Here is an 18,991-nt window from a genome sequence, read left to right on the forward strand (position 1 = left end):
CGCAATACAGAATTAAACATTAAAAACTTCCCTAAACAGGGCTACCTTCAGATGTCTTTTAAAAGTAAGATAGTTGCAAACTTTCCCCTTCCCTATCCCCACTAACTCTCCTGGCTTCTGAAGCTTCTCAACGACATGTTGGGGGACTATTTTGGTTCCCCAACAGGAAAAAAAAAAGTGTGCTGTGTGTGTTCTGTAGAATACCTTGCCATCAGTGGTTCAGCCTTTGGCGCACCAGAGGAGAGGCTTTTTAGAAAGAAATATAAACCATGGCAATGAGCTTGTAATTTATATTTTATTTTGCACAAGCTTGCATATATACTGCACATACATTCAGTTCAGAGAAGATGGAAGGCACACAAGGCAATTGAACTACTGTATCCTTTAAGTGGTACAAAGCAAAAAGGTAAAGGTCTGGAGAGTATACAAAAGCTTAAAACACACAAAATAAGATTCCCTCCCTCCCACCCCAACCCCCCAACCCCAAAAAACATTTTTTCCTGATTTCTTTTCAATTTAGTAGCTGCCAAGCTAGAATTGTAATTCCCCGCCCCCCAAAATCAATTGTCTACTGCACCTTTTTTTCCCTCCATACAGACAGGGGAGTCTTCATGTTTTATCACATCATCAATTAATATTACAGTACATCCTTGGCAATACAAAATTGTACACCATCAAATAAATTAGGATAAATTAAACCAATAAATTATGCAAAGTCTTCAGAACAATAGACAACAACATCAACAAACAAACAAAAAGAAAATTCCACAGTTGAAATTGCCTCTAGCTAAAAAATAAATTTAAAAAAAAATTCAAAAATTGACTTTATTAATTCAGTTATTGTACTAAGTTCAAATTAAAGGGTCTTTATTACAAAAAAAAGTTTAATAATGCTATTTACAACATATTGCTAAATAATATAAAGGCAGTGTTTTTGTCACTTTCCTAACTATATACATATGAGAAGTAGCTGGGACAAGAGAATTTTATGCCTTAACCTTTGATTCTTCCAGATAAATAAATATATTTCTCTGAGTCTTTCGTCCAGATCTATATGGCCAAATATCTTCTCACTAAACGAACGTGTGTTTGTGTGTGCGTCAAAACCTACAGCAGCATACCTCAATTTGGTGCCCTCCAAGTGTAACTGGATTACAAATCCCATCATTCCTAGCCATTGGCGGGGCTGATGGGAACTGAAGTCCATCTGTACCTGAAGGACACCAGGCTGAAGAAAGTCTGACCTACAGTGTTATACTGTTATTAATGCCTTGTGAAAGTCCAGGCCATACATACTCAGGCTAGAATTCAAGGTTGAGTCTCATCCGGATTTGACTGTATATATCTTGTACAATTTTTAATATTTCTGATGACAGCTGAGAACATAAACTGAGGGTCTCAGATGGCAAAAGGAAAACAAGAAAAATGCCTGAAATCACCACCTTTCCTACTTCGAAACAGACCTATTCCTAAGAAGACACAAAAGTTAAACACCAGCTTTTTTTTAAAATCCCAGCTGAAAATATGAGCATTTTCAATGGTTTTTTTTTGTTTTTGTGTTTTTTTTTACAACCAACAGTTCCACAGAAAAACAAAAATTGCATTTCCTTCAACAGAACATTTAAGTGCAATACAGTAACTGCTTACTCATATAAATCAGTTACATTCTTGAAAGGGGAGCTTTTTGAAAACAATGCTTATCAAAAAATGTCAAAACACAGAAGAGATACCCAAAAGAAGTCTTTGCACTAGAACATCAATAATTACTATATAATACACATGACAAATAGAGGAGGATTTATTTTTTTTAATTTTTGATTCATTTTCATGTACAATGCTCATTTGAGGGGGTTTGCAAACCACTTCTTATATATATTTATATTTATTTATTTATATATATTTATATATATTTATATCTTTCTGTTCTGCTGGTGAAAGTCCTATATTTAAAGCCACAAAATCTTCACTTTTATTTCTTAGTTACTATTAACCTGGAGGGAGGGAACCCTTTGCCAATAAATTATTTTGTGCACATGGGAAGGGGGGGGGGAATTCAGTAATTTTACAGAAACTGAATCACTCATGTCCTGGACACATGATGTGAGAGAGAGAGAGAGAGAGAGAGAGAGAGAGAGAGAGAGAGAGACCTCTTTTAAAAAGTATTGAGCTGGGTTTTAAAGAATGCTTTCAACTATCTATACAGTTACTGCAGCGTTTCTTATAAATTTAACAGATGTTCTCAGAGTGTAGTTATTAAAATCATGTGCCTTTTATTTGAGAAAAGCCGTCAAGCTGAATATATACATTGCTTTATAAAAGTTCCCCTCAGCTATAGATGTTCACCCACATACCTGGTACAGTAACAATGATTCTGCAAACTTAAAACACTTTAAATTAAATAATACTCAGAGGCACAAAAGCAAACCTCAGGATTATATGGGCGAACACTTCATTAAATAATTACTACATTCTAATATCTTTCACTTTTTAAAAACCATTTAATGTGAAGCGCTCCCATTACACAACCAGAGATACAGTAAGAATTAAATGTTTCATAGTTTCAAATAGAACATTCTTCTCACAAAACATAACAAATGTCTAAAATAGGTTCTTAATCTACATTGGAAAAAGGTAAGCTTTTCACTTCACACGCATATTGTGTGTGTATAAGCTTATATACATATATATATATCTATATATATATTATCGTATGTATATGTGGGTATATATGTATGTATATGTATACACATATATATATTACGTATGAAATATTGCTTCTATACTACTTTTTATTAGGCTAAGAAAACACAAGATCTGCACCACTATTACAAAAAAGTTGGCTTTCTACAAGATTTTGTTGTTTTTTTCCAAAATTGAATGCCGCCCAAAGGACTGAGAAAAAAATAATTTGCATTATCAAACTGTTCTAAAAATTCTCTTCTTCAAAAACTTAGTCTCCTGCTTTTTAATTTTTTTTTCTTTAAAAAGACACAAAATATGCATAGCTATCAACATCATGTCAAACAGCTGAAAAAACGGGGTGGGAGAGGGTGGGAGAAAAGAACCTAGCTTATTGCGGCTGTGAGGAAAGGGGCAGGAAAAGGTTCAAAAAGATGAAAATTGTTAAGCCACAGAAGGCACAAGAACAGTTGTACTTGTGAAGGGGAGGAAAAACTGGTGATTTGAAGGATTTTTGTTGTGTTGTTGTTCCCTAATCCTTCTGCTGGTGAATGTAAGGTCTAGGCACTCACTATAACCTCACCTTTGTCTACACAGATCGGGGAGGTGGAAGGGCCAGTGTTGGATCACAGCTATTTTTGAACTCCTTTCCCCATGTAAACCTTTCTTTACCACAACAAAAGCAGCCCGATGACCCAATCCGATGCACAGTTTTGCTCAGAAACGGCAGGGCAGCTGGTGTGTGTGTGTGAGAGAGGGGTGTGTGATTATTGCGGGCCCTGCTCCATGCCATGCCTGCGGTAGTTTGCTGACATCCCAGGCTCAGAAGCGCGGGGTCAGCAATATGCATAGCTGTCAACTTTTCCCTTTTCTTCTGAGGAATCCTATTCGGAATAAGGGAATTTCCCTTAAAAAAAGGGAAAAGTTGACAGCTATGGCAATACGACACCAGCAACTGCTATCGCTAGGCAAAGCTGCCGCAAAAGACACATCGTAATGGCAAAAGCACATCTGCACTACAAGCTCATGTCGGTTTTGCAGAGGTTGCAAAGGCAATGGCTCTCCTACAACTGGGAACTGAATTCTCCCAGTTTTTATGGGTGGGATGTTGGTTGCTTGGTTGGTTGGGCATGGCCGCTTAACCTAAGGTTACCAGATTTTTTTCAATGAATCCGGGGACACTTTTCAACTTCCTACTAAATAGATGGATTTTGTCAGGGGACTGATTTGTAAATCCGGGGACTGTCCCCGGGAAACGGGGACGTCTGGTAAGCTTAGCTTAACCGACTTTGGGGTGAGCGATGGTCTTCACTCAGGTCTGCTCCCCAGGAATATATTCCAGCCAGTACTACTATACCCTGTATATCTGGAGAAGGAGTAGCTCACCTACAAAACCATTATTTGGGGCATGGCAGAGGCAGCTGCCTCAACTGCAATCCTATGTGTTTTTTTAGGCTTAGCATTCTTGCTTTCTTCATAATGGGATTATAATGGGCAGCACAGTAGGGAAAAACCCCTTCTGCACAAAAGACTTCCATGGCAATGGACATCTGTAGGATCAGGGTCAGATAATATATATATATATATATATATATATATATATATATATATATGGGGAATACTAAAGAGCAATGATGATGAAGACTACTTGAAGTACAGCAAAGATTGATGCTTTCTATTTTATTTTATGTGCCTTGGAAGGCACAAAGGCAATATGGCTATATAATGCAATGAAGTCACCATAAATCTAGCTGAATTGTATATGTCAATGTATCAGATGAAGACTTGCCTGTTTTTCCTTCCTTAGCACTCTTGTGTGTCATTCACTAGTGATTTGATGTATGCTACATATAAATAAATAAATAAAATAATGCCCCAAGCTGTAGTGTTCAACCAAATTCAAATAATCACATTTTCAGTCAATAATAATTATAGTAGTGATAATCTAATCGCACAAAACCAGTAATGCTAACAATTAACAGCGAAAACAAAAACATGTATAAGGAAAATATTTCTAGAAGTGCATCTAATATATATTATATGTGAAGTATGGCTTTAGTATGGTGGTTGTGGGTTTTTTATGTTTCTAGGTGGCTGAGTTCATACATAATGCAAAGGCAAAACATAGCCTAGCAAAAACAAACAATTGTGTCGGTACTTAGATGTAAAGTGTGGCTGCTTCAATCCTGCACTACCCAGAACTAAAACATGGTTTGGTTTAACGTTAAGTCTAAAGCTGAGTGGTTTGTCTGGAGCAAGACAAACCATTAGCCAGAGTTCAGACATAACACAAAACTAAACCATGTCATAACATGACAGTAGCAGGACCAGGAGAGGCGTGAAGAAACTATGATTTTTCCTCATTTGCACGTTCACGCTTAGCCATGGTTTAGCTTAGGATTACATGTGAAACTGGCCAATGAAACAGCAGACTCTGTATGTAAGCGATCGCTACAAAAATGGGTCCCCTCCCCAATTAATAAAGTTAAGTATATGCACAGCCCAATGGCAAATTGTTCTTGTGATAGCATAAGGGGAGGAAATAGCTCTTGAAGGCCTCATCTATATTTCCAGAAAGCTTCAGCAGAAATGTGTCCTAAATCAGATATGGAATAGTCCCAATACTCAATGAAGAAGCATATTGAGATGTTCTGAGCAGCAATGGCACAGCAGGACAGATAGCGCAGCAGTAAGTACTTCAAGCAAGACGTACTTGCTAGTGCAGAAATCTAGAGCTGCAGTCATTATTTGGGCATGGCATTAGCTCTGCCTCCAATGTCACTAAGCACATCTAGGCCAGCAGTGCTTGGAACAGGGACAAACCTCCTGAACATGGGGTTGCAGGAGATCATCAGCAAAATCCGACATATACAAATGTCCTAATGGTCTGCCCATCGTGCACAAATTAAAACAGTGGCAATTATGCTGTCAACTGTATGGCTGCAAAAAGCAAAACTGTTCTAAGTACTTTAGAGGAAGTCTGGAAGCAGCATGGCTTGCTTTGAGGGCAAAGCATACTACAACTAATTGGTGGTCCTTTGTCCCATGGTATTGGCTAAATCACCTACACTGCATAGACACAATTCACATCTGAAAATAACAGCAGGGGCTGCAATCCACAGAGTGGCAAGTGAAAAAAGAAGCTTATGTACAATTAGGCGCAGTTCAGACATTCAATAGACCATAGTTTATGAAGACAGGAACAAGTGCCAAGCCAGAAAGCTCTGCCCTTGCTTCCTCACTTTGTGCACCTGCTTGGCACTTATATCCTGGTCTGTATAAACTATGGTTCATGTCCGAAACAGGGAACTGCGGTTTGATGTCAGGTTACTAGCCAGGTTCTTGAATGTGAATCAAACTGTAGTTTAAGATCCTGGTTAATAAACTGGTATCACAGCTCCCAAGTTTGGATACGATTGGGAACTAGATTTTAAACAAACCAGGATTGAAGTGCTAAGGATGACATGCAAGGGGAGAGCCATGTTCCTAGTTTAAAAAACCATGGTTTACTGGGCCAGGGATGTTACATATGAAAAGACCCATTGGGCTTTGCTTGTAGTGTATGTTGCCTGAATGTATTTGCTTGTATTATTGTGCAAAAGTCTTGCACCAAGAAAATGGGTACTCAGCATGGATAAATTCTGTTATTGCATGTGGAAGAGGGTCGCTAGATTGTGGTCCTGGTGTCCTAGTTTGTTTGTTTTTAATCAGCAGGTTTTTAAGGCTTTTCACTGACAACTACTTTCATCCATTTCTGTCTCTTCAAGCAGTATTTGTAAATGAAGCATCTTTGCAATGACTAGGTCAGCTTTTTCAATATATATATAATGTTGCATGGGGTAAACTTTCACTCTTCAAACTCAAAAGACAATTGTTTAATAAGAAAAAAACAACGAAGTTCAAGAAATGGAGTAAAAGGTAGGGTCCTTTAAAAAAATTAAATTGCTAAGCTATAAAAAAGATACCTTGGCTAACTGGTATCAAATCTGTATCAAATTGCCAGTAAGGAGTGGATAAGGAAAACTGCTAGCCCAGATAACAATAAATTCTTACTGCATCTGTACAAAAGACAACAGAGAAACGACAAATACATAGTGCCATAGAATATAAGAAAACATTACTAGACACTACACCTTTGCAAAAATGCCCAAAGAAAAAAGGAGACCACTGAAGAAAGCATTTAAAACTAACAGCGAGCTTTTAAGAAAAAAGCTGATTATTGTATCAATTCACTGCAGTTGTATTCATTCAACTCCTATTACTAATTTTCCACTCTAAGGTAAACTTATTTTGGTCACCATGTGGAGAAATTCCATCTGCGGCTGCTTTAAAATATGAATTCTGTTTCAGTAAATGTCAAAAATCAGGGCCAACTAGATCTGCTAAGTGCTGTAGTGGTCTGAAAATAGGCCACGCTCTCCTGCCCCTCCCCAAAATCTGACTTATATAAAACCTGAATACAGTCTACAATTGTGCTCTTATAGCTAGAGATACCTTGATTTAACAAATCCATATAGGGAGTGGCTAGATTTGGGGACGGCTTATATTCAGACCCATATTTTTTTATTCACTTGGCGCTGAAAATGGCCGCCATGTGTCTATCTCCTCACAGCAACAACATAAAGCAATTGGCTATTGTGGTATCTTCCTGCCCCATGCAGGTGGACAAGCATAGAACATTATGGGCTGCATATAGCGATGTATAGTAGATATTACAGAGGGGCAGGAATATGTATATGGTGGCCATTTCCATTGGGTGTTACAAGGAATAATCATGTCTCGTTTGGCCTTGGGTACCTGCTGAAATCATATTTGTCTGCAGCCAGGACTCACATTGATCCATGTGGCTCTTCAACGCAAGGTGGTGATAAAAAGGGGAAAGTTCTCTTGTTGAGAAGTGACAGGAAAGCACTGGTAAGCCCCATTCTGGTAAGCACTACGCTCTTTTTTTATTTTATGCCGCTTACTTTTGTTGTAGAAGAGAAGTGGTTTGATCAGGTTTACTTCCATGTTAATGAATCACTTACGATTGAGGAAATAATAAAAGTGGCTAGCTTCTGCTTCCCTAGCCCAAAAGACAGGGATAAAGTTTCTCCGTGATTTATAGGCAACAAACCCAGAGGCACTGAAGCCTGCTCAGCTCCAAGGAAGTGAGAAAGCACCGTTAACCACTTAAGTTCCCGCTGGGTTCAATGAAACTTGGAATAGCCCATTTTTGCTAGAGTTGTGTTCTCTCTGTGTATTGTGCTGTGTTTATTCCTTTAAACAAAAAATGTCTTAAATGTCTCTGTGCCAGCTTTCTCTGATCTGGTGCCCTCCACATGTCAGCTCCCATCAACCCCAGCCAGAAAAATACAAGCTTTCTTGTACTTTGATCCGACGTATCTTTTTGTTTTGCTTTGCTTTACATTTTTTTTTCTTTTTTGCTTCTTCAGCAATTAATTTTTAGAATAAAGCAAAGGTATGTTACAGTGTTTCTCAGATGAAAGGGTAATTTCAAACATCGCTTTTCAGGTAAAAATGTGAAATATCAAATATATACACCACTCGAGTGTCTGGTTGGGACAGAGGAAAGTATTTTGATAAAGATGGCTCCCAGGATGTGGGGGAAACCTGACCGTTCAGTGTGGTAAAGGGAAAGGACACCTTAATAAAGTGGATTAATCCTAACAACAACTATTCAGAAGTAAGTTCTAGGTTCCATGGCACATACCTCCCCGAGTATGTGTGCATAGGATTGTAACCTTAAAGGCACACCGATTCCCACAGGAGAGGGTTACCACAATATTTACTGGTGAAATAATGGGACTTAAAAATGCTCAGCTATGACTGAGAGCCATGCAAGAGTTTGTTTTTGTTTTTTACTCTACGGAGAGTGAAATACTACTGCTTTTATAAGCTGACCGTATTATTACGACACTTAAAATCACTCCTAGAATGCTGTGTATAGCCTCTTCGATAACACCAAAACCCCTTGCCTTAATTTACTTTATGTTTTGTGCAGTATTGCTTTGTTTGAAATGCAGTTGGGTGGTGGTGGCGGCAAGATTTAGGTGAACAGTGGTGGGAGCAAAGCCCAAAAGTGAGCGAAACTCTCGGCACTGGAATTTGGGGTTCTAGCTCCATCAACCTAATCTGTTTGAACCCGAACCTTGCTGGAATCTTGGTCCAATCCAAAATAGAGCCTTTTCAGGCCTGCAGTGGGTTCACAGAAACTCTTCCTCTCCATTCCCAACCTTACTGAAGGGACGGGCAAGGTGGGGAAATCACTGCAGTAGAGAAGTTTTCTTCAATCTTGAGTCTCCAGATGTTGTTGGACTACAACTCCCATCTTCCCTAACCATTGGCTAATGGCTGTGGCTGATGAGAACTGTTGTCCAATGATGAATGTTGTCCCTTCCAATTCTATGGTTTTATGACCTTACGCTATCTGGGGACAGAAGGTTGAAGAACATTGCAGTAGGGTATATGGCAGAAGATGCACATGGCTGCTGCAGCATCTAGGGGCACTGGAAAACGGGGCAAAATGATTGGGGAGGCATATGTTGTTCTTGTAAAAGAAAAGCTTGAAGACTGGTGTAGATAGATACTGCCTTTGACGTTTAAGTAACTGAAAGGGTTGTTTATATGTCTTCTAAACTATAACACAAAAAATCTACCGCCTTCAATGAACAGTTGAGCTAAAATTTAGAAAGCTCTATGCTTGTAAAATGCCTCTCTAGAATCGCGAGCTTCGTACAAACGAAGAAAACATCATTGTAGGATTGTGACATTTGTCTTTCGAAGACAAAATGCCACTCTGTAGCAAAATGTAATGCCCTAAACTTACTAAAACAGGCTTGCACACACTTCAAAACATTCTTCTCCCTGAAAAAGAAAAGTAACCCAATTGTTTCCCCTTCCAAATATTAAAAACCATGGGCAAAAGTAAAACAAAACTTGGAGTTAAAATAATTATCAACTTGTTACTTATCAAATAAAAATAATCATGGTGGATTCTTATCTGATTCCATATATATATATATATATATATATATATATATATATATATATATATATATGAAATTAATATAGACACACGTACACACTCACATGCACAACATGGGCATCAAAAATGGGGTCTGCTAATTTTTTATACATTCATAAATAGTGGTTGAAATCTCTACTCATGGAGAAGCTCTTGGAGGCAGTTTGGGGATTTGAAAATCTCAGGAACTTCACTGTCCAGCTTACAGATGACCTTGTATATGGCCTTCTTCCAGGAAGGATCAACATCTTTGCCTGCGATAATGGCATTGAAAAACTCTCGTAATGTGATCTGAGCCACTTCCAGGAATCTCTCTGGAACCTGCTGATACAAGGAGACAATGGCATTAATAAAAGTTTTCAGTTTCAAGTCTCTGGGTCTTCAAAGGAAACTGAGCTAAGTTCTTGCTTTCAAAAGGGAGCTTACATAGCACCTGCATTTTCTAAATGCGGCAGGCCTCTATTCTCTTAGGCAGGGCTGTTATATATAGTACAATAGTAATAACTTTTAAAACATGTGTTAGCTAGCTTTGCAAAGTTGAACCACAGAATGTAGGTATTAAAATATGAACATCTGGGTTTAGTGGGTGCTGGATTTATAAGATATAATTAGCAGAGGAAGGCAATGGAAAGAGTAAAAAAATAAAAATACAAAGAGCAATAATACACAGCTATTGAAGATATGCAGGGGCTTTTTGCCCAAATATTGATGTGTTTCTTCCTCTTTTCTCTGAGAATTTAGCATGTGCTGAAAAGAACATTGCCTCTGAATTCCAGCAGATTCAATTAATAATTTTTTATTATTTGCCCTCCCATTAGATGGCAGAGAGATAAATAATTATACGACCTTCCATAGACGTCTGAAGGCAGCCCTGTATCAGGACTCTTTCAATGTGTGATGTTCTGTTGTGTTCTGTTGTGATTGTTTCTCTATATATTATGTTGGAAGCTGCGCAGAATGGCAAGGGCAACACAGTCAGATGGGTACAAATAAATAAATATTGTTATTCTGGTCCCAGCTAGTTCTGAAAGCCCAGCAAAGAAGTAAGGGTATCTAGGAGCACCTAGTGAACCCCCCTTCACACGGCCTGGTTGAGAAGTTGCTTTGTTTGTTGTGCTCCCATAACATTTCCTTGCACTCAGACATTATAGCCCCCCTTCAACATGAGTGTTCAGATAAAAACACCCCCCTATGCTTCCAGTGTGTGTCTGTGTTGTGACCATGGACCCAGGTTCTTTCTGACCCATTCGGTTTCTAAATGACAATCCAGTCTATCTGGCGTATTGGAAATCATTTTGCACACGGACAGGTGGCTTCCACCGTCTTCTGCAACTGTGGGTTGGAGAAAAGTGCCCTTGTCCTGAAGGCAACTTCCTCCAAATCATCTCCTTTTCATTCATTTGTTTTGCAAGTTGAATCTATGCAGCCAAGCGGCTGTAGCGCTGTTGAGTTGCATGGAGCTTACTCCCCACAGGAAACTCTTACGGTATTATTTATTGCAGATTCAAGCCCACTTCGTCATGCCCATTCCATGCGAGTGACCACTCACAATGCAACTCTTGTCAGCAGAGCTTCTGAAGACCCGGGACTGCACATGCCAGCAGTGGGAGTAGCCAAAGGCACACAGCTCCCGCCCCTCTTCTGATGATGGTCTGTGCAAAAGAGCTGAGGAAGGAGATTACTGTCCCTCCCTGCTCAGCAGATGATACATCTGGGAGGGGACAACTTGCATCCTCATCAGGGTGCTTAAACCTCTCTGTGTCCACCCTAGATCAGGGTCTAATCTATACATATTTCCTTTTGTCAAAATTGGTGAAATCTTGCGTGGGTGGTGGGGGCATAAACAATTGCCAGGCCGGTGTGTCATCTGGTCTATGAGCCAGATGGATAGTTTGACCTGATTAAGCCAACTTTTTATGTTCAGCTCAAGCATTGTTCTATGCATTTTGGGACATAACCCACTCAAAGGACTTTCCTGAAGACGTGGACCACTGACTATCTGTAATTTCAGATCCGGCTAACAAAACCCTTTCCTCCCAGCTGCTCTTAAAGGAGTTCATCCACCTTCTTCACACTTCATAAGAAAACCTTAAATGTCTCCTCCTGTAACAAAGCGGCAAAAGCTTTCTCGCCCGTTGTAGCAGATGACACAGCAGTGATCTAGGAGCCAGGTTTTGCCATGAGGCAGACATGTGATCAGCTGCTGCTGAAGTCAGTGGGAGTCGCTTGCATGCGCTAGAGGGTGGAATTTGGACCCAAGCACTGAGTGTCATTTGCAAATGGCATATTGACTCATAATACTGAAGGCGTGATATGCAAAGAGAGACGGGGGGGGGGGCATTCAATATTCAGGATTGAAAAAAATGTCCGTCTTTTCTAGGGAAAAATAGTTCGACAACACACCGCTGTGTTTGACTCTTTAGTCATATAAACACTAAATATGCTAACTATTTGATGCTGGTGTTTGTAGGGGTCTACAATCAGAGGCTGTATAGTTCTAGGAATCCTTCCCTTGAAAACGACAGCTCTTGTTATTGTCCAAATCTGATTATAGAGGGCTGGGAGTTTGGGGAGGGTGGGAGGTATTTGCCAAATGTTATGGAAAGATAACAAATATTTGATAAATAAAGTCAAATATTTTTCTGTAGGTTTGGTTAAGTATTCAAAAACAACAGACATTTTCCCCTTGTTGTGCTACAGATTAGAAAAGAGAACTTAAGTGCCCTCATAAAAAAAGAGATGGAGTCAAAGGTGGCATAAAAAGGCAAGGGAACGTACTATGGCAGGGATGGAGAAGATGTGGTCTCCAAATGTGGATGAACTACAACTCCCATGACCCCTAACTACTGGCCATTCTGGTTGCAGCTGGTGGGAGTTGGAGTCGAACATATGGAGGTCACAAATTCCCCATCCCAGTTCCAGGAAGCTGCCTTATACGGAGCTGGACCATTGGTCTATCTAGTTCAATGTTGTCTACACCAGTGATCTTCAACCTTGGGTCCTCAGATATTGATGGACTACAACTCCCACAATCCCTAGCCAATCCAGTCCATGATCATGGATGATGGGATGATGTTGTCTAACAACATCAGGGCAGGGACCTAGGGTTGAAGAATACTGGTGACACAAACTGGTAGTGGTTCTCTAGGTTTTCAGGAAGGGTTATTTTCTAACTGGAGATACCAGAGATTGAACTAGGCACCTTCTGCATGCCAGGTACAGTAGATGCTCTAGCACTGAGCTGTGATGGTGCGTCCCCATATGCGGTATGAAACCGCCTTACACTAAGCCAGCCCATCAATGTCTAGTCTTGATTGGCAGGGATTGTGGTGTGGTGATGAGTCTTACAGCTCTTTGTTGCACCCAGCCCTTTGCCAGTAGCCTTCCACAACCTGTGTCCATCCAGATGTTGCTAGACTACAACTCCCATCAACCCACTGGCCATAAAGGCTTGGGCTGATGTGGTAGCTTGGAGAAGGCCATGCTAGACAAGCAAATGAACAAGCTAATCAGTATTACAGAGGCGGGACATCATTCCAGAGAATATATGGAACTCCTATTTAATTGTTTGTTGAATTTACATAGCGTCCAAACCTGCAGGTCTCAGGGCATTTCACAGGAAAACTCCTACGGAACAAATGTGTGTAAAAAAAAAAAAAAGAGCTCTAAAGGAAGAAAAGCTGAATGGATTCTTTGCAATAACTTTCACTGAACGTGTTGGAGGGAAACAATGGGAAAGAGAAGTGACAAAGGTTGTAGAGCCAAATAACACTTGCCCAAGTGTTCCTAAAGAACTTTGATATTTCAGTGCACACACCCCCACGCATGCACACACACCATTTTTGGTAAGCAAATTAAAAATTTAGATTTTATTCATTAATCCGTTCAAATGATGCTAGGAATAGTTTGCTAGAGGATGTGACAAACAAACAAATGTGATAGTGATTGGGTATGGGGCCACATAAAGTCTATAGTGGATGGTGTTGTGGGCAGCAATGCTCACTTTAATTCCTAAAAGCCAAGTCACTGGTGCTTACCAGGAGGGAGAAGGGGAGGGCCAAGGCAGTGGGGAGGTCAGCATGATGCAAACGCACTGACAGTAGGGCTGGATTGACTCCGCTGGAGGGTTTTCACTGTGCCAGCCTCCCTGCCGCCTTGCTCCTCTCCCTCCTGGTAAGCAGCAGCAGCTCAGCTGTCAGGAGGTCAGGTAAGCACTGCCTCTCCCCTGCACGCCGGCCGCTGCTGCTTACAGGAACCGCTAGAACAGTAGGAAACAGAGGGCAGGAATAAATGGATGCTATGTGAAGTGTAAACAGCAGGGCCCTTCAAGGGTCTGCGGACTCTCACTGTTAACTTGATGAGAGGTGAACAGTAAGGTAGCCAGGTTTCGAGATGACCCCAGATTATTCAATTATAGCAGATGATTAAGAGCTCCTACAGCTTCTCTTCGAAACAGATGAAGCGCTTCAAGCTTCAGATGAAATTCAAAGTAACTCATACGACACGAAAGAATCAGATGCCCAATTTCATGACTGCTACAGTACTCCTAGTTTTAGATTAATCTATGCAGCTCGAGTTGCTTCATCTCTAAAAGAACAACACAGTGTTGTAAAAAAAAACAGGTCTGGGGCCAAATGTGACCCTCCAAGCCTCACGAGATTCTCCTCAGCCACACACTCAACTCTCCAGGCAATGACTCTCCCTGGCCTTGCTTCAGATGTTCCCTGAGTACTTTTGCCTGGGTAGAAAGTATCCTTGAACTCTGGTAACGCCTCTTGCTTGCCTGGATGGAAGACAGAGAGGTAGGGGTGTGTGTGTATGTGTGTGTGTGTGTGTGTGTGTGTGTGTAAAACTAACCTACTGTGCAAAGATAAAATTTACATTCATTGCTGCGCCCACTTTTGCCTTTTGCCCTGCCTGCCAGTGGAAGGGTGCCCCATAGGGAATATGGTCCTGGGGCTGAAAACTATTCCCCACTCCTGCTGTAAATAAAAACAGATAAAAAACCAGAAAGGACAACGCCAGAGTTGACTGAAACATACGATGCATATATGGGAGCTAGGGAGGTACCTTGGGACTGCAAATAGCTTGAGAAAATATCAAGCAGTAACAGCTTTTATAGGTAAATTTGCCGAAAGCTGAGTTCCTTACAAACTCCCCTCCTTCGTTCTGAGGAAACATTTGCAAAATGAGTGGCTGCCTACCCTATGTTTCCAAAGGTTTACAACAGTCTTCAGCCATTCCAGACCTGGTCTATTTTTATTGTCCATCCAGCTTGCTTCTTCATGCCAGGGAGCCTTAGCTTATTCCTTTGTGTTGCATATTATCCTAATAGCCAGGGTTTAGCTTGAGCCAGGGCTCAGCAGAGCTAAGCTCTGCGACCTGTTTTCCATACCATGTGAATTAGATGGATTTTGCTATTTCTTTTTAACAAAAAAGAGCTTCTGGGCCTATGCAGAATGCCTTTCCCTCACCACTGACTAACCACAACCAGTATGTCAAAATTTCCAGGTCAGGAGATGCAGCTCCCAGGCTTGTTTTGAGCCTGAGAGACTATCTTTTGAAATTAAACACTCCTCCCACCTCAGTTGTAGCTGACCCCCCCCCCCCATTCCCAATCACGAAGACAATATTTTCTTAAGAGAACTGCACATTCTGAGGCAAAACATCTAATTGTTTAAATGGATGGGTGGCTAGATAGATATTTTTTTTTCTCCAAGTGGGCAATTAAGCAGTCAGCTGTGCTAATTGCGTGTGTCTGGGGGTAGCTTTTGCCTGACCCTAAGTGATGATGACCTACTAAGTACGTCTTTACACCTAACTGATTGAACATCTCTCCAGCAGAAACATCTGCAGAAACAATGCCTCAGTGACAAATAAGACCCCCGTCCAGATTTCTTTTTATAGACTCAACAACAATCCCTAGTATGAACCCAGAACATTTTCCTAGCATCAGGTGGCTGCAGTCAATCAAGTAATAATACTTGACATTCGCCAGGAGGAAAGACAATGCTGAGAGGGGGAGCTAGGTGGTGGACTTCAGACTTAGACACGGTTGTCTCAGAAAAGAAGCCACACATTGCTCCACGTAACCAGCAGATCCCAGGGACAAATGGCTATATATGTCTACAACATGGCAGAGAAACCAGCAGTGAAAGTACTGGTGAAAAACTACTGATTATTTAGGGAGTGTTGAATAAGCGAAAGATGGAACATCCTGGCCAGTGTGCACTGGTAATGGTTATCTGTGAACCTATGAGCTGGTTCAGCAATTGCCTATCATCCAGTCTTACAAATCATCCAAGTCCCACTTAAGATGCACTATTTTCTCATGAGGAGGGAGGAGATGGGTTGCCTAGTAAAGGCCCTGCTTACTTGTTCGTTTATTACAGGAGCTGCATCTCATAAAATGAAGTGCTTTGAATCCTCTTAAGGGGAAATCTGTGGCCTTCTGCGTATCATTGGATGATGACCCATCGTCCCTGACCATGGTTCATGCTGGCTGTTGAAGTCCAACCAAATCTGGAGGGCCACCAGTTCCTCATCCCAGCTCATGAGCATTATTTAAATGCTGAGTGTTATTTTTCCCTCCGCCATCCAAAAAACCCCCCACATGGATGGTTTGGGTAGAAATGTCAACCAGCAATGGAAACACAATCCAGGAAGCCAGATTTGTATGCATAACTAGACTTCCATGTGCAGAATCAATGTAGAGGTACACCCTGACATGAGAGTTGGTACAGCATTGTGGGTAGGCAGCTGACATTTCTATTTACCCAGACCTTTGGACTGAGTGCAGTTCTGGTATAGTGCTCTGCTGCTGCAAGATAGCACCATAGGATTTGATATGTTTTTTAAACTATAAATACTGATATTGCTGTTTTATTTTTCTATTGTTAGGCTGCCCTTTGCTTCTACAAGGAAGGGTGGGGTAGAAACACTCTCTCACTTCCTTAGACCACCTAATCGCCAACATGGAGATAACAGCGCTAATCAACATTACAGGGTTACAGGCAAGCTTACAACAAGTTAATGCAAGTGAAGTGCTTTGAACACACACGTGTTCTATAGAAATGCTTAATAATAATACTTGGAGTAGCCATATTCCATTGTACAGTCTGGATATACCGTTTGCTGTACAATGGGAACCTGCCATTTCCTATAAGGCCATTGGTTAGGACTACTTGCTTGCATCTGCAGCTAGATAAAAAGCCCATCTGACTCTACCATTTTGATACAGAATACTAGGGCTCTCAGACTACGTGCCACACAGTCTACACTGCTACAAGGCAGAGAAACTGGCTCTCTTAATCCCTACTTGTCAGTCATCTTATGGCATACCTCAAGGGGTGCGCATGGAGGCAATCAGAGAGCAAACCAATTGAAACGACACACAAATGAGTGAAAACACTTGCTAATAAAAGGGGGAGAGTAGGAATTTAGAAAGCTGCCTTCTCCTGGTCAGGCCAGTGGTTCATATTGCTTCATATTGTCCACTCAATATTGCTTCATATTGTCCACTCTCCTAGGACTGCAGGGAGGAGTATCTCGCAGTCCAGAGGCTGAGGATTGATCCTGGGACCTTCTGCATATAAAGCAAATGTTCCACCAATGAGCTATGGAGCTTCTCTTTCCAACCTTACATGGAACCAAACAAACTGGAGTAAAGCGTTTCTTACTTTCTTATAAAAGGGACGCGGGTGGCGCTGTGGGTTAAACCACAGAGCCTAGGACTTTGCCGATCAGAAGGTCGGCAGTTCAAATCCCCGCGACGGGGTGAGCTCCCCTTGCTTGGTCCCTGCTCCTGCCAACCTAGCAGTTCGAAAGCACGTCAAAGTGCAAGTAGATAAATAGGTACCGCTCCAGCGGGAAGATAAACAGTGTTTCTGTGCACTGCTCTGGTTCGCCAGAAGTGGCTTAGTCATGCTGGCCACATGACCTGGAAGCTGTACGCCAGCTCCCTTGGCCAGTAAAGCGAGATGAGCGCCGCAACCCCAGAGTTGGCCACGACTGGACCTAATGGTCAGGGGTCCCTTTACCTTTACTTTCTTATAAAGTTATCAACTAGTCTTTAAGATACGAGAGTCTCTCCAAAATCTGACTTGCCACATCCTGTATAAAATTCATTGCACTATTTGAAACTGTTCTAGGTTGTCTCCCTGAACACTTTGCCAGAGGCTTCACAAGACCCACTCATCACATCGTGTTAAGCGTTCTTACCAAAAACAAAACAGTATCAGTCATGTATATGATATTACATTTGTTTTGATATATTATATTTTGCGAGCTGCTTTGACTTCGCTTCGCGAAGAGGAGTGGGATATAAGCTGCCAAATAAAAATGATAAAGAAACGTCAAGAATCATGAAAATGTGTAATTTTCACTTTTCCTAAAACTAGTTGCATGAATCGGCCCGAAGCTACCTTGTTCTTCTTTTCCTAACAAAACGTAACTTTTCGAGCCAATCTGTCTCTTAAACCTCACAGGGCTTTGGAGCCGCTGTAGGGAAAAGTTTTCAAATATGTGCTGAATGCCTTTTTTTTTTCCCAGAGGGGAAAAAGGGGTTTCACTTCAACAATTTGATGTGCTCAGACACTTATCCAGTGGCTGCGCTGCTAAATTTATTGAACTGAAGTAGAATTTCCGTTTTAAGTCACCAGGTTTGGAACAAAGAGTGTAAACTGGCACAGAATTTCACTGACATCATACTCAACATGGGGAACCCACAATGAATCAAGCAGCAAAGGGTTACATTTCCCTGGTTTGCCAAAAAATAAACAGTGTCTCCTACTTAAAATTAGGGCACACAGGGTGAGAGTTTGGGGTGTGTGTGTGCTTATGATGTTCCACAGGCTGGCACTGAGCCTTCACTGCCGACAGTTGTTTTCTTGTTATTTCTTTATTTTTATTTTTTGCCTGTGCAGCAAAGACTTTCTCCCCCTCCTCCCCCTCTGCCCCCCTCCTTCTCCTCTTCCCAGTTGCTTTACCTTCAAGGATGATTTGTTTTATTAAACTGACTGTCCCCAGCCTCTGCAGTACATAATAAAAGCCTGACATAGCAGCCTGCCTGCCTTCTGTGTCCTGCAGATACTCATCATAAGTGTCAGGACATACCAAGGTTAGCGGTCACTGGAAGTGTGCTGGCTGGCTCGAGCCTTTGCCAAACATGCTTGGCAGCTGAATGAATGTCATAGAGAATAGAAGGGGAATTACAAAGGTTAGAGGGAAGACAGCCTCGCCTTCACTTTCTTTCTCTTTCTTTCTTTCTTTCCTCCTCTCTCCTCT

At 41.2% G+C, this 18,991-nt stretch overlaps 1 protein-coding gene across 1 annotated transcript in view; it reads right to left on the reverse strand.

Annotated features, from left to right (window-relative positions):
• Positions 1 to 276: 276 nt before the first annotated feature.
• Positions 277 to 18,991, reverse strand: part of PROX1 (prospero homeobox 1) — a 318,666-nt gene continuing 299,951 nt past the window's right edge. The window contains exon 7 of the mRNA XM_081000513.1: positions 277 to 10,027. Coding sequence (XP_080856639.1) covers positions 9,842 to 10,027 — 186 coding nt within the window. The 3' untranslated portion in view covers positions 277 to 9,841. The remainder of the gene's footprint in view (positions 10,028 to 18,991) is intronic.

The sequence above is a fragment of the Podarcis pityusensis genome, assembly GCF_964106645.2.
Source record: "Podarcis pityusensis genome assembly, chromosome: 3".
Classification (NCBI taxonomy): domain Eukaryota; kingdom Metazoa; phylum Chordata; class Lepidosauria; order Squamata; family Lacertidae; genus Podarcis; species Podarcis pityusensis.